At 42.8% G+C, this 14,663-nt stretch overlaps 1 protein-coding gene across 1 annotated transcript; it reads left to right on the top strand.

Moving 5' to 3' along the window:
• The first annotated feature begins 1,073 nt into the window (after positions 1–1,073).
• On the top strand, positions 1,074–7,073 carry LOC121582517 (mitochondrial fission process protein 1). Its single transcript, XM_041898369.1, has 4 exons — positions 1,074–1,247; positions 4,265–4,392; positions 4,719–4,951; positions 5,959–7,073. Exons 1-4 carry the CDS (start codon positions 1,178–1,180, stop codon positions 6,029–6,031), a joined length of 504 nt encoding a protein of 167 aa, XP_041754303.1. The 5' UTR covers positions 1,074–1,177; the 3' UTR covers positions 6,032–7,073.
• Positions 7,074–14,663: the final 7,590 nt, after the last annotated feature.

The following is a 14,663-nucleotide window of genomic DNA, read 5'->3' as shown; positions in this document are numbered from 1 at the left end:
GTGCCTAGTCCTGCAGTGGTCTGCTCTTGTTAAGCTAGCTACTGCATAGCTCATTTACCGTGGAACACACAAGAGTCTAGGCAAGATGGCTGCGCCCTGTGAGAGATAAGCGTGGTGCACCTAGCAACACGTGACTCACTCTCCAAGTAGAACTGCAAGCCCGCCGGAGCTAAACATACACAGACTCCCGATCTTGCGGGGTTAGGCTGTCACAAGTAATTAAATACAAGGACAAACCCAAACGAGATGGCACAAGCCAAACAGAGTGGGAGGACAGCAGAACACCCAGGTGGAGAGGCTAGCTAGCTAGCTGCTCCAAGCTATTGAATAGCTGCAGGTATATTTCTGCGCTTATACATAGAGCTCTTACCAATCGAATCCTCTATGGAATGAACTGAGAAAATGAAGAGATGGGAATAGTGCAGCGGCAGCTATTTAAGGGGGTCTGCCGCAGCACTACCGGTGACTAATCTGAAATTCTTACTCAGAATGTATCCTGCGGAGTGGAAGGATACGATATTGGAGTGATCCAATATAGTGCTACATAACACTTTTCACGCCTAAACAAAGATTAGGGATAAACTGACAAGATACATGTCTCTCCGCCCTAACAATGGGAGTCGTTGTCCACAAAGAGGCACGGCGGGCTGCATGGCTCCGAGGGTTGTTGATGTCAACTGCCGAAGCTATGCTACTAGCCTCATGCAATGAATATGCATAGCCATCTCGAAACAACTCCGATATAAAGTGTTTTTTCTCAAAGTTGGTGGGCGAAACAACGAAAAAACGCCATCTGCTGGAGGGAGACAGATTTTCTGCGGAGTTGGGCCTCTCTCTTCCTCTATCCGCTAACTTCCGGTGTATGCATTATGTAAATTGTCATCAGGGACTATCTATCAATTCTTAACTTTTGTCACGGGACTCGGACTTTATCCCTCTGTGGAAGATTCAATTTGTAAGCTTATACTGGTTGATTCTCAAGATAATAAGTCTAATAATTTACCAATAAGAAATGTGAAGTCAGACAAATACAGTAGGCTTTTTTCCCTTTCTGAATAGCACCATACAGTCTTAGACACTCCCTCGGTGTGGCGCATTGCAAGACTTGACTCGCAGCTTCTAGTTAGGACTCTATCGACGCATAAGAAACCTCTGTACATGGGGTTAAAGACGAAGCATGGATCCAATTCAAGAAAAACCGAGCAAGGAGGTCGACATTTATCGTGACACATGGGTCCGCTTCTTAGGTATGCCATAAAAGTGTGTTGTTTTTGGATGTCTTGAACCAGGGGGATGTCCCCGTCTAATCCCTCTCACGCTAAGAACAAGCGTAAACTAGTACAAGATATAGCTAGCTCGAGCTGGGTTGCTAGCTCGTGAGCTAGCCAGTTTTTGGTCTGAATTTGATCTACTTATAAATAGATGCTCTATACTTGATATTGTTTTGTAATGGTTGCGTTCGACCAATTCAAAGCTCAGCAACACGATCAAATACTAATGTAGTCAAATAGCTACCAATCTAGTAGCTGCCTTCAAACAGCTAGCTAGTTAGGTTAGTGGGTTGGGTAAATTGCATGGTACTTCCTAGTAGTGATTTAGGATTGACAAATAAGTAAACGCTCATCACATATTTAAGCACCAGTTCCATTGAAATGATACAATGTCTGGAATCTCAGTGTAGTAGGCCTAATAGCTACATTAATATAGCTGTCCCTGCATTGCAATAACATTTATCCATACTGACCTTAGAGTCAAAAGTGTACAGAGGATATCTGTTCCTCCTTCACATAAGGCAATCGTGTTGATTTCTAACTTTTTAGTCATTTAGCAGACGCTCTTATCCAGAGCGACTTACAGTTAGTGAGTGCATACATTTTTCATACTGGCCCCCCGTGGGAATCGAACCCACAACCCCGGCGTTGCAAGCGCCATACTCTACCAACTGAGCTACAGGAGGGATCAATAACACTAGCCACTGTGCAATGCATTTACATTTTCTGCTGGGTTCTTATTGGCTGGGGGTGACATTGAAATGTGCTATGTTACTCAAATAACCCCAGGGCCAGCTGCAGATCGGTGCTGTTATTTTAATTTATTTTATTTGACCTTTATTTAACTAGGCAAGTCAGTTAGAACAAATTCTTATTTACAATGAGGGCCTACACCGGCCGAACCCGGACGACGCTGAGCCAATTGTGTGCCGCCCTATGGGACTCCCAATCACAGCCGGTTGTGATACAGCCTGGAATCGAACCAGGGAGTCTGTAGTGACGCCTCAAGCCCTGAGATGCAGTGCCTTAGACTGCTGCGCCACTCTGGAGTTATGGCCTGCATGCACAGCTCTCTGTCTATCTCCTCTACCACTGACTCTCACTCCTCTCTCAGACCGGCTCTCTCTCTCTCGTAAACATTTAGCATGAAGCATCTTTATAGCATTATAATCAACACCAACCAATTATCGATCAGTGTATTGTAAAGCACATTCAGTAGCCTACGTAGTTAGAAATGACATAAATGAGTGTTACAGAATCTGTTCAGAATGTGCTGTTGTTCTGCCATATGAGTAGCATAACCTTTCCCAGAAACAGATTCACTGAAGTAGCAGAATTGGACTGTGCATTGAATCGTTTTTGTTTAGTGCTGCCAGTGTGTTGGTAGAAGTACAAGCAGGGCTCTAAATTAACTTTTTCTTTGGTAGCCTGGTCCCAGATCTGTTTGTGCTTTTTGAAACCTCTTACACTATCATTCTAACTCCTTTTGATACCAAACATGACATTGGCATGATAATGAGTGGCAAGGACTAGAATGTTAGAAAAAACAGACTGTGGTACCCAGGCTATAGCACTGGTGTTCCTAACTTATAGCACTGGTGCTGCCAACTTATAGCACTGGTGCTCCCCGCAACAAACAGTATAGGAGCACCGGAAAAGGAGATTAGGCCTATCCTACCTTTAAAACACATCTCCTGGAGTAGCTATCCAGCACCTTTCCTTTCTTCCAATATCATCTTAAACCATAGCCTACTGGTCGTTGGTCACGTTACCAGGTTGTAAGCCAGCTAAGTAACCTGACTGGACGAGGTACCAGGTAAACAAATACACTACATGACCAAAAGTATGTGGACACCTGCTCATCGAACATCTCATTCCAAAATCATGGGCATTAATACGGAGATGGTCCCCCCCCTTTGCTGCTATAACAGCCTCCACTCTTCTAGGAAGGCTTTCCAATGGCAGCGAGCTTTACACCACTCCAGCCGACACTTGGCATTGCGCATGGTGATGTTAGGCTTGTGTGTGGCTGCTCGGCAATGGAAACCCATTTCATGAAGCTACCGACTAACAGTTCTTGTGCTGACGTTGCTTCCAGAGGCAGTTTGGAACTCGGTAGTGAGTGTTGCAACCGAGGACAGACAAGTTTTATGCGCTATGCTCTTCAGCCCTCGGCGGTCCAGTTCTGTGAGCTTGGGTGGCCTACCACTTTGCGGCTGAGCCGTTGTTGCTCCTAGACGTTTCCACTTCACAATAACAGCACTTGCAGTTGACCGGGGAAGCTCTAGTAGGGCAGAAATTTGATGAACTGACTTGTTGGAAAGGTGGCATCCTATGACTGTGCCACGTTGAATGTCACTGAGCTCTTCAGTAAGGCCATTCTACTGCCAATGTTTGTCTATGGATATTGCATGGCTGTGTGCTCGATTTTATACACCTGTCAGCTATGGGTGTGGCTGAAATAGCCGAATACACTCATTTGAAGGGGTGTCCACATACTTTTGTATGTAGTGTATCGCTCATATAACCTTGTGTGGTGTGTAAAGGCCTACAGACCTGACGTTAGCATAATGTTTGCCCACAGGGTGGCAGTACAGGTTCAGCAGCAGCCAACACAGCAGGAGGAGCTGTGTAAGCGTTCTAATGACAGACCAAGGGCATTATTAGTCATTCCAACCCTGTTGGAGCGGACCGTGCATATTGCTCCAAAGGTCACCGCCCATTCTATGGACCGAAATGTGTCAGGGGGGTTATTGCTACTAACCACAGCCCCAAACAAAAGTGAATATTAATGTACCCCCCCTTTACATGGCAGAGGTCCAAGAGGGACATTTGAATTATTATTCTAATACATTTTGTTTTACCTCAGGCCCCCAGCTCTGATCCGGTGGGGGTTGGTCATGATTTGTTTAGAGGCCTCTCACAACAGACGAGGCAGTTAAAGCCTTAATTGCGCTCATATCTTACCCTGGCATGTCGTCTTGTGCCCACAGGCTATGCCAACGAGGTGGGAGAGGCCTTCCGTGCCCTGGTGCCAGTGAGTGCTGTATGGGCCACATATGCAGTAGCCACCGTGTATGTTTCCGCTGATGCTGTGGACAAGGGGAAGAAGGCTGCCGTGGTAAGGAAGGAGGACATTTTGTAAAAGCAAAGCTCTATGTTCTCATTCTTATCCTATGTCTTCATTTGAATTGATATGAGCTACCATTCTTTTAAGGGGTCATGGAATTATTGCCCTGTGAAGCATTTATATTATGAACTTCCAAAAATGTAGTAAACACTCTCTGAATACTGCCAAATGACATTATTTTTCAACACATGCAAAGTAAATGGAACTTTTCCAGAAAATCCAAAGAGAATGTTTCATAGAACACAACTCAACTCCCACACTGAAACAAAGTGGTCTGAAGCACAGAATGTCACACTGTGTCTATCCCTGTGCTGTAGGAGCATGGTGACAACCCAGGGAAGACAACCAAGGTGGCTGTAGCGGTGGTGGACACGTTTGTATGGCAGGCCCTGGCCTCGGTCGCTATCCCAGGCTTCACCATCAACCGTGTGTGTGCTGCCTCTCTCTACCTCCTGGGCAAAACAACACGCCTGCCCCTCTCCGTACGCAAGTGGACCACCACGGCCATTGGCCTCTCCACCATCCCCTTCATCATCCACCCCATCGACAGGTGTGTGGGTGGGCGGTTAGATAGTGAAGGAAATGTTTCCATGTGTGTGCCCGTTATGTGTCAGGGAGACAGTGAAGGAGTGTGTGTTCGAGAGAGAGAGAGAGAGCATGATAAACGTGTGTGTGTGTGTGTGTGTGTGAGAAAGAAAGAAGATAGAGCGAGAGAAACCCTGAATGTGAGCGGGAGGAAGAAATAAGAGTAGCGTGTGTACTTTGGCACGTTTGCACATCAATGTTTATGGTCCCAAGTGTGCCAAGGTATTAGCCTGCAGTTAACCGTCTCAGCCTGCCTGTGTTTCTGTTCACCAGCCCACTGAGAGGAAAAATCCACACATTACCTTAGCAAACAGCATTACATTTTTTAAATATATGGATCATTTTAAGTGTCAAATTAGGAGTTGCACACCATAATGTCCTTTATTTTCGCTTTCTGTAGTGTTAGATGTGTAGCCACCATTCTTATTTATCTGAATCCATGTGGTGTCGTTGAAGAGAGGTGTATTCAGGGTGCTGTTTGTAGGGAGGGATGGGGGATTCCCCCTCTCTGCTTCTGCCATCCCCAGCTCTGAACGGTTGGTTATATTCCGTCCCCGGTTGGGATGGAGTTCCCCACCTCTGGTATGCATTACATTTATTTACAGATGATAAATAACGGATCATTGGCTTCTGAAGACTGTTATGTTTTATCACATAAATTGTTTGATTAGTCGGGAAGCCCGCAATTTGGGCAGCACGTGGCTTTTCTCAAACGGCTGATTGTTGAGTTGCACGGTTGTCAGTGAACAGCAGTTTAAATAGGCCAACATGCGATTTCTGAAAATATGGGACATTTCAACTCACAATATTGACTCCACCGTTTACAACCTGAGTATCTTACATGGCTGTGCGATTTGCGGTGAGTGCATAGCACATTCATATCTATAGGCCTATATGTACTTGATGACGCCTGTAGGGAGCCAGGACAGTTTCTTAAACCTTAAAGCCCTTCTCCTTCTTTGTGTTCCACAGGGGAGTGGACTTCCTGCTGGACTCCAGCCTGCGTAAGGTCTACGGTCAATCTGCAGGAGAGAGGCACGACTAATAATCACCACGACCACCCTGCAGCCTGGTCCTAGTGTCCCTGGACAGGTTAGCTCCACCAGGAAGTTTACCCTCCCACCCTCTGACCCAGACAGGACTTCCTCCCAAGCCATCTGAAACCTCTGCTGATCCCACTACTGTAACATCACTGTGAAGCACAAAGCCAATACAGCAGGGTTCCTCTACTCCAGACCTCCAGGGCCACTGTACTGTCTGCCACTTGTCTATGCCCCTCTGTCTATTCTCATCTTTTCATTTTAAACTCCAAGTTAGGGGGATCTATGACCCTTTGGCCAGTCAATGACTTTGTATAAGGGGGAAAAGGGATCCAACAGACAGTGTTGCCCTCCAGGACTGGAATTGAATACCCCTGGCTGCAGAGCCCACCTATTCATTTTCAGACCTCCACTTGGTGCATATCCAGGTAACTCTTGATGTTAGCCATATTTGGGAATATTTGGGTCAATGTCCTTAGACCTGGCATTAAGACCCTATTTTCATTACATGTAAACATCTGCCTTTGTTTTTGTTTGTTGTTTATTTCCGCCTCAAAAAGAAGGTCTTATGTACAGTTGTCTGTCACTTTGAATAGATCTTTACAGAGTATATTGTGATGCACTTGTCAATGTTCAGTCTTTAGATTAACCTTAGGTCTTTTTTGCCCCTTGTCATTCATTACCGAGGTGAACAGAATAGATGTAACAATTCTGGAAATGTTGGTTAGCACTAAAGATTCAGTTACTTTGGTAGCATCTAAGGTATAGAAAGCACTGTAATTATTGTGTAACATGCCCTATGCAGAAAGCATATGAAGGGAATATGCATAAAATACTGTAATTATTGCCAAAGATTTAGGCTACTCTAGAAGAGGAACCCATCAGTAGACAAAGTTGTGCTGCACTATGCAAGCAATCCAAGTGATCTTATACAAAAATGGGAATTGCTATTGGAATATATAAATCAGGGTGCTCCAACCCTGTTCCTGGAGAGCTACCGTTGTGTAGGTTTTTGCTCCAACTCTAATCTAGTGCACCTGATTCTAATAATTAGCTGGTTGATAAGCTGAATCAGGTTAGTTACAACTGGGGTTGGTTTGAAAACCTACATGATGGTAGCTCTCCAGGAACATGGTTGGAGAGCCCTGATGTAAATTAATGTAACATACTGAATTGGGAAATGTTGCCAATTGTTCATTCACCAGAACTAACATTTAGCAACTTCTCAGTTATAAGTCCATTTGTGTTTTTAATATATTGATTACTTTTTAGTGAAGTGAAAAATGCCAAAGTCACCAAAACGCAAAATGTTTGTGATAGTTTGAATGTTTTTTCGTTCTAATTATTTGCCCACATAATCAATTTCATATTTCGATATCAATATATTTTCATGCTGGAAACATAAGGGAATGTTTATTTTATAACATGTTTGTTTTAGCCTAAAAATTCAAATGTGTTCAAACCTGCTACTGATGTACATTTACATTTTCTTTTAGTAGTCAGAGAAATTGAAAGACATTTTCTTTGACAAAATGATAGTAATTTATCATTGAAAGTGAAAGTTATACTACAATGGGCAGCTATCCCCCTACTCTGAAACTGTTTTTAAATATACTGTAGAAAAACAACACCCTGTATTGTATACATTTTTATGAATGAATCTTTTTTTCCTTCCAATTTAACATATTCAACATATTTTAAGTTTCTCGGTGAGAATAAGATTCTTCATGTGTATTCATTTCACACTTGTTTAAATGAATGGGCAACCCCTAATACGCAGCCAAAACACTGTCGCACATACAAGTAATGTACTTGAACCTTCACAAATCCATATCACAGTACAACATTCCTCATGCTGTGGTGTCAGGAAAAAAAGGAGTAACTATGGATGTGTTATGACAACACACTCATTGGCAACAAGTAGCACAGAATTGTCTCAGTAGCGTTCCTCTGGGGAACTATGATTGACAACTCTCACCAAGAGATATTGTTGCGTAATTGTGTTTGTGGTTTGACAATAAGGTCTGACAAATTGCTGTATTGATTTTAAACAACATTGGCTGCATTGAGAAAAAATGTGCAGTCACAGCTTTCATTCCCTGCAGATTGTACTGCAGCAACACAACACAACACAGATTAACCAATAAAATGCCTACAGTGCAACTGTCAAAGCCAATCACATCAAAGACCTCAACGAGCCAAGTGTCTAGTTTCAGTCATTTGTCGTAAGCGATCCACAGCTGACAGCAATTATTTTGATTAGCTGCATTAGCTCACATAAAAAGTCCAGGTGACCTGAGTGCTGGGCTATAGTCAGAATTATGTTGTTTATCCACAGTGTGCTGTTCTTGATGCTTGTGGCCACAATTGTGGCCCAAACAGGTATGCCAACAAATTTGATAACTTGCTAAATGTATGTGTAAGGTCTGGCTTTATCATTTTAAAAGTTTGGATTCATTTACATTTTGCTAATATGGAAACAAATTAAAAGTTGGACGATATTCTAAATGGCTAGTTAAAATGGCTTTTTCAGTGACCCTCTTTCCACCTATAGGAGTTCCACGAATAAGATACAGGGTAGACCCGTGGACCATCTCTGTGGAGACTCCACAGAGTTATGAATCAGATGAGATTCATCCCTATGAATCAGATGAGATTCATCCCTATGAATCAGATGAGATTCATCCCTATGAATCAGATGAGATTCATCCCTATGAATCAGATGAGATTCATCCCTATGAATCAGATGAGATTCATCCTTATGAATCAGATGAGATTCATCCCTCTGAATCAGATGAGATTCATCCCTTTGAATCAGACAAGAAGTCTCTTGGTGCAGATGAACAAGGTGAGCTGATGTCTTATCAATCATTCAATAATCACCTTTAGTGTGTTTTTGCAATACTTTGGTTTGTAGTTTAGGCCATTGACTCATTGAAACTGCATTGTATCTTTCAGGTGAACTGACTGAGTCTCCAGTCTGGTTTCTGTTCCTGGTGGTCCCTATGGTGTTGTTGACAGCTATGGGAGCTCTGGCTGTGGGTTACTACCTGTGTGTGTGGAGGGGAGGTAGAATAGGCTACCGGCCCAGCAGAGACCTATTGACAAACTTTTAACCAATTTACTTTCTGCCCTGCTTGAAAATAAAAATTGCTAATAAATGTTAGTTCCCTGGCTCCTCCTGCCTTTTGTAAAAATCATATACTGACATATGTCCATTACATGAAACATCCACAAGAGGCCCTCGTGGTTTACTGATGAATCGATTGCTACTGGGACTGCTACATGGCACAATGCATGCCAAATCTGGACCTAGGAGATTCTAGGCTGTCAGAATGGATGTTTCTTTGGGATAGACTAGTTCATCTTTTATGTTTCTCCCCTGTTGGTAAGCTGTCATTTAGGACAAAGTAATTGATTATTCTTGTTTTGGCGATACCCATGGTGTCATGTTCAGGTGACCGACCTGGTGGTGCGCCTGATTGTTTAACACTTCTTCAGAAACACACTACTGTCCTAGATAACCTTTGGATTGCAGTAGTTTTTTTATCTGATGCTGTTTCAGAACAACTTTAAAAAGACCCTTGCATACCACCAGGGGTCATATTGACATGTTTTGTACTCCCAATATGTGCTAGTATCACTAAGGTGTTGGCATTTAAACCATCTGCATATAATTAGAACAGATGGCATAGGAAAGCATCAGACAACCAGTACCTGTTTCTCCTTCCCTCTAAAACTCTGCTCCCATTTTCCCACTGTGGTCTTGTCATAATCATAACTATGTTGTGATTGGCAGGTTGGAGAGGGGTGTGTCCAGGTGATGGTAATGTTTTTATTTTTTTTATTTCGGGTTTGTGAGAGGAACGGCCCCACATCAAATCCGCAAACATTTATCATGAGGCTCCCTTGACCGATATCAGGTGGCGTTAGGAGGCCCAAGGAGAAAGAGCGCTGATGAATTGAATTAATCTCCCCATATGTGATGGATGAGGGTGTTCACAGGGGCTGGGAAAAGGGAGCATTGTTCATCTGTCACTCTGATAGCCACATCCCTCTTTGATTTGTTCCTGGGTAGTGAAGGCCACAAGTGGCTAAGAGAACTCCTCCCCTTTAGCTCTCACCCCATCCACATACCTCAGTTGCTCCCCTCATAATGCATTCAGGAATCAACAGTGCCTAACATTACTTAAGAATACACAGAGCAGAGATGCTGGCGTTTTGTTTTTACCAAATGTTACATTTACCACAGACCTACCCTGACACAAAATACTAAATAATTAAATGGATTAGAGTAGGCTAGATAACATTTTGTTCACGGTAGATTTATAAATGGGTAAGTTCATGGACGGATCATATTAAGGGCAATAATTGAAGTTACCCACGGTGGTTGATTTATTGAGGTTTGCAGAAGGCTACGTTTGGGTATCAGTGTATGTGTAGATTCATTCATGAACATCATTCTCCCTCAGACCAAAAGTGAAAGCAAAAAGAAACTGATCATATAAAATCAGACTGGGAAGGAAATTAGAGAAAATTATGCTACCTGTCATACTGGCTGCATTTACACAGGCAGCCCAATTCTGATATTTTTTCCACTAATTGGTCTTTTGTCCAATCACAGACCTTTCACATCAGGTCTTTTTCAAAACTGATCTGATTGGTCAAAAATATCAGAATTGGCTGCCTGTGTATACACAGAACACTAAGCTAATACACTTTCAGCTGACCTTACAAGAACCTTCAACTGGATAAGGCTACTTTCACAGTACGTTGCTTTGTCAAGCAGACAAAAAATCTAATATGTATATTAAAAGTCCAGCACAGTCATCCTATTTCCCAAGTAAAAATTGCCTTTGAATGACCAAAACATCACCCATAATATTTGTACACTATTATAATACTCAGAATTGTTACCTTTTCCCTCATCTCTAACTTCCAGGAAACCTGAAAGAATAGGGTGAGTGGGTGAGGAGCTTATAGTAATGAGCTCACCTTGACTGACAGCTCTTTGAATTGCCCTTGTGGTTGTTGCCAGTTAACTATGGGCCACATGTCATTCCAAGCCTAAATAGTATGCCGCAACCTTATTTTCTCTGCAAAATGCTCTCATGGTAAACAGAGCTGATTATGGAGTGTTGGATATCAGACAAACAGCAGGAGAACACACTTGCATTTCTATTGTTTTGTAACTAATTACAGAATACAGTTAACTGATACACTTCTTCACAATAATTAGTTAAGCCTAAGTCACCATAGGATCCTGTGCACTGTATGTATTGTTTTGGGGGGTGGGGGGAATGGACCGCGGACCTATAAAAGGGGCCGCAAGTTGCCCATCCCTGCCTTAGAAACGTAGACATAAGGGAATGTGGGTGAAAACGGCATACAATAAGTGTACTGGACAATTTATTGGTGCCTCTGCAATACAATATGTTCAGAATTGTACGTATTGATCAGACATTTATTGGATCATTTACAATAGGCCTGCATAGCCGAAATATTGATCAACATTAACATTCATGAGAAATAAAGGTGAGAAATATGGGCACCCGGCCGCCCGAAAGTGTGCAGGACCCATTGTATTGTATAATTTGTAACACTCATCTCCTGTCCAAATACAATACCAGGTAATAAAATGTGATACCATATCACGTAAAAGTGTATTACTTAGGCTTTAGGAAATGAAACCAACTACAGAGATTGATGGAGAGGGAAGGGGAGGGGGAGAGGAGGGGGACCCATGTACCCCGCTTCAATCAAGCAGGCTTCAATCACCCCCAAAATTGAAGCGAGAGACAAATCCAGCTATGGCCTCCTCCTTGTCAGGCCTCTCACTCTGGGCAGACAGTGGTCCTGGGTTGGACAGCTTGCACAGCTTCACCACATACGGCGCTGGATCAAAGGTGACCTCATTAAGAAAGAGATCCAGGAGCCTGTCTACGTACCCTGTAATGTTTTTGAAAAGGGAAATGTTTATTAAATGGTTTGTGCATTTAATTTCCTTATGATGCTATCAATTAGTTGATGTAGTGATCTACTCGTTCTACAATGTGTTTTCTGGTGTTTTGAAGAAGTACTTCATTTTAAATATGCAATATTTGGTTGTGCACTTTTCTGTATAGTTTTTTCATGTTTGTATTTGGAATTTTTGTGTGCATGAAATCAGGGGCACAACTTTGGTTTTAGAAGTAAAAAAATAATAATCCAGTTGGATAAACACTCCAAACAGCCTACCCGACCGTTCGGAGGCGTCGTTTGGATCACATTCCAATGATAAAACTGCCCCCCAAATCCCAAGTGAAAGTTGCGCCCCTGCCTGAAATGGGCAATTGATGCAGATTTGAAATGAATAACTATGACTTACAGTATGTTGGATCTGTCTTCACAGGCTTCACAGCATATCCTTCCTTTTTGCATTGGGAAAGCTGCATTCCTGATGAGGTGGTTGCCTGGGAAAGTGTGCAGACGGAGTAGACGTTGAATCATTACAGCTTGATGATAAGATACACTACATGACCAAAAGTATGTGGACACCTGCTCGTCAAACATCTCATTCCAAAATCATGGGCATTAATATGGAGTTTGTCCCCCCTTTGCTGCTAAACAGCCTACACTCATCTGGGAAGGCTTTCCACTAGATGTTGGAACATTGCTGCAGGGACTTGCTTCCATTCAGCCACAAGAGTATTAGTGAGGTCGGGCACTGATGTTGGGCGACTAGACCTGGCTCGCAGTCGGCGTTCCAATTCATCCCAAAGGTGTTTGATGGGGTTGAGGTCAGGGCTCTGTGCAGGCCAGTCAAGTTCTTCCACACCGATCTCGACAAACTATTTCTGTATGAACCTCGCTTTGTGCACGGGGGCATTATCATGCTGAAACAGGAAGGGCCTTCTCCAAACTGTTGCCACAAAGTTGGAAGCACATGCTGTATGCTGTAGCTTTAAGATGTCCCTTCACTGGAACTAAGGGTCCTAGCCCGAACCATGAAAAACAGCCCCAGACCATTATTCCTCCAGTTTGGAACTCGGTAGTGAGTGTTGCAACCGAGGACAGACGATTTTTATGCTCTACGCTCTTCAGCACTCGGCGGTCCTGTTCTGTGAGCTTGGGTGGCCTACCACTTCACGGCTGAGTCGTTGTTGCTCCTGGACGTTTCCACTTCACAATAACAGCACTTACAGTTGACCGGGGCAGCTCTAGCAGGGCAAAAATGTGACAAACTGACTTGTTGCAAAGGTGTTGGATGAAAATAGTTTAACGTAATATTTACACTATGGCATCCAGTCACAACACAGTGTGCTTTTGCTTGCATGCTGGTAAGTAGCTTGCTAGCTAACAGTCACAACACAGATGAAAGGTCGTACGTATTTTTAGTAAACAAAGCCAAAGCAAGGCGTAGGCACACGTAATGACGGTTTTAAATTTGGTAAGATAAGACACTACCATTAGTGTATTACATTTCGGAAGTAAATCCTTGGTAATGCCTGCCCCCTGAATCCAAGTGTTTGACATGGGTGGGAGGGGACCAGTAACTTTATGATCAAACTTATCAACGTACCAGCTACAGTCATTTTTCAGACTTTGGTCACACTTCTTTAAACTAGTTTCATCCAAATATGATCCAATTTGATGAAAAACATGATTTTCATTGTTCGGATCCTTTAAAAGGACTGTCATTGTGAGCATACAGTCAGTTGTTGCAATTGTAAAATACTGTACATGCACACATACAGTGCATCAACAACAATGGTACCGGACAGAATATCCAGTACAGTACATTTAATCTGAAAATATGATTTGTACCAGTAAGGAATACAACAATTAACTGCTTAGTAGAGAACAGAATAAAAAATAGACAAAGTGCTAGGAGTAATAATTCAAATGCAGGTGGATCAATATGTGAATACATGTCCTCAGAGGTTAGAGAAAAATAGCCGCTGCAGGGTCTTCTACCATCGGATGTTCCGGTTTTCAGGGGAAATGGAAAATGTTAACAAGGCCGACACTCCATCTGAACAGTGCAAAAGAGAACCTACCCCAACAGTTTAGTAATTGTTGTCAAGACCAGAATGTGGGAGAACTAGTTTCAGGCGTTTCCTTTACACCTGCTATAATAATAATTATATAATATGCCATTTAGCAGACGCTTTTATCCAAAGCGACTTACAGTCATGCACACATACATTTTTGTGTATGGGTGGTCCCGGGGATCGAACCCACTACCTTGGCGTTACAAGCACCATGCTCTACCAGCTGAGCTACAGAGGACCATTAGGTTAGATCAAAAACAACAGAAAGGGTCAAATGTCAATAATCTGGTTTGAGTTGATAGGGTTAACTGTATTGGCTTCATTCCAAGGTGTGAAAAGTGTAACAGATTTGTGATACTATAGTGATGGTTGATTTGATCCTGTATAGTGTGATGTGGGCTGGAATGGTCTGCAGGCTCCCAGTGTTTCTCTCTTTTTTGAAATTTGTCTGGAGAAGTTAAAAAGTGAGCAGGCCATCAGCAATACATTATGTATGAGGAACTCCTGCTGGATTTTGTTCAGGTGGCATCATATGGGGCAGCCAAGTGGAAATGCTGCCCGTTCACTTAAGGCCCACTATCTGTGGTAATCTCTCTACATGAAA

This window comes from Coregonus clupeaformis, chromosome 15 (genome assembly GCF_020615455.1).
Source record: "Coregonus clupeaformis isolate EN_2021a chromosome 15, ASM2061545v1, whole genome shotgun sequence".
NCBI classification, from domain to species: domain Eukaryota; kingdom Metazoa; phylum Chordata; class Actinopteri; order Salmoniformes; family Salmonidae; genus Coregonus; species Coregonus clupeaformis.
Note: the sequence above shows the minus strand (reverse complement) of the source record. Positions and strands in the feature narration are given on the sequence as shown.

Excerpts from the sequence above, each read along its gene's own strand:
- LOC121582517 (XM_041898369.1), top strand. The coding sequence starts at position 1,178 with ATGGATCCAATTCAAGAAAAACCGAGCAAGGAGGTCGACATTTATCGT. Across the intron at positions 1,248-4,264 it reads CACATGGGTCCGCTTCTTAG|GCTATGCCAACGAGGTGGGA; the intron begins GTATGCCATAAA and ends TTGTGCCCACAG. Across the intron at positions 4,393-4,718 it reads AGGGGAAGAAGGCTGCCGTG|GAGCATGGTGACAACCCAGG; the intron begins GTAAGGAAGGAG and ends CCTGTGCTGTAG.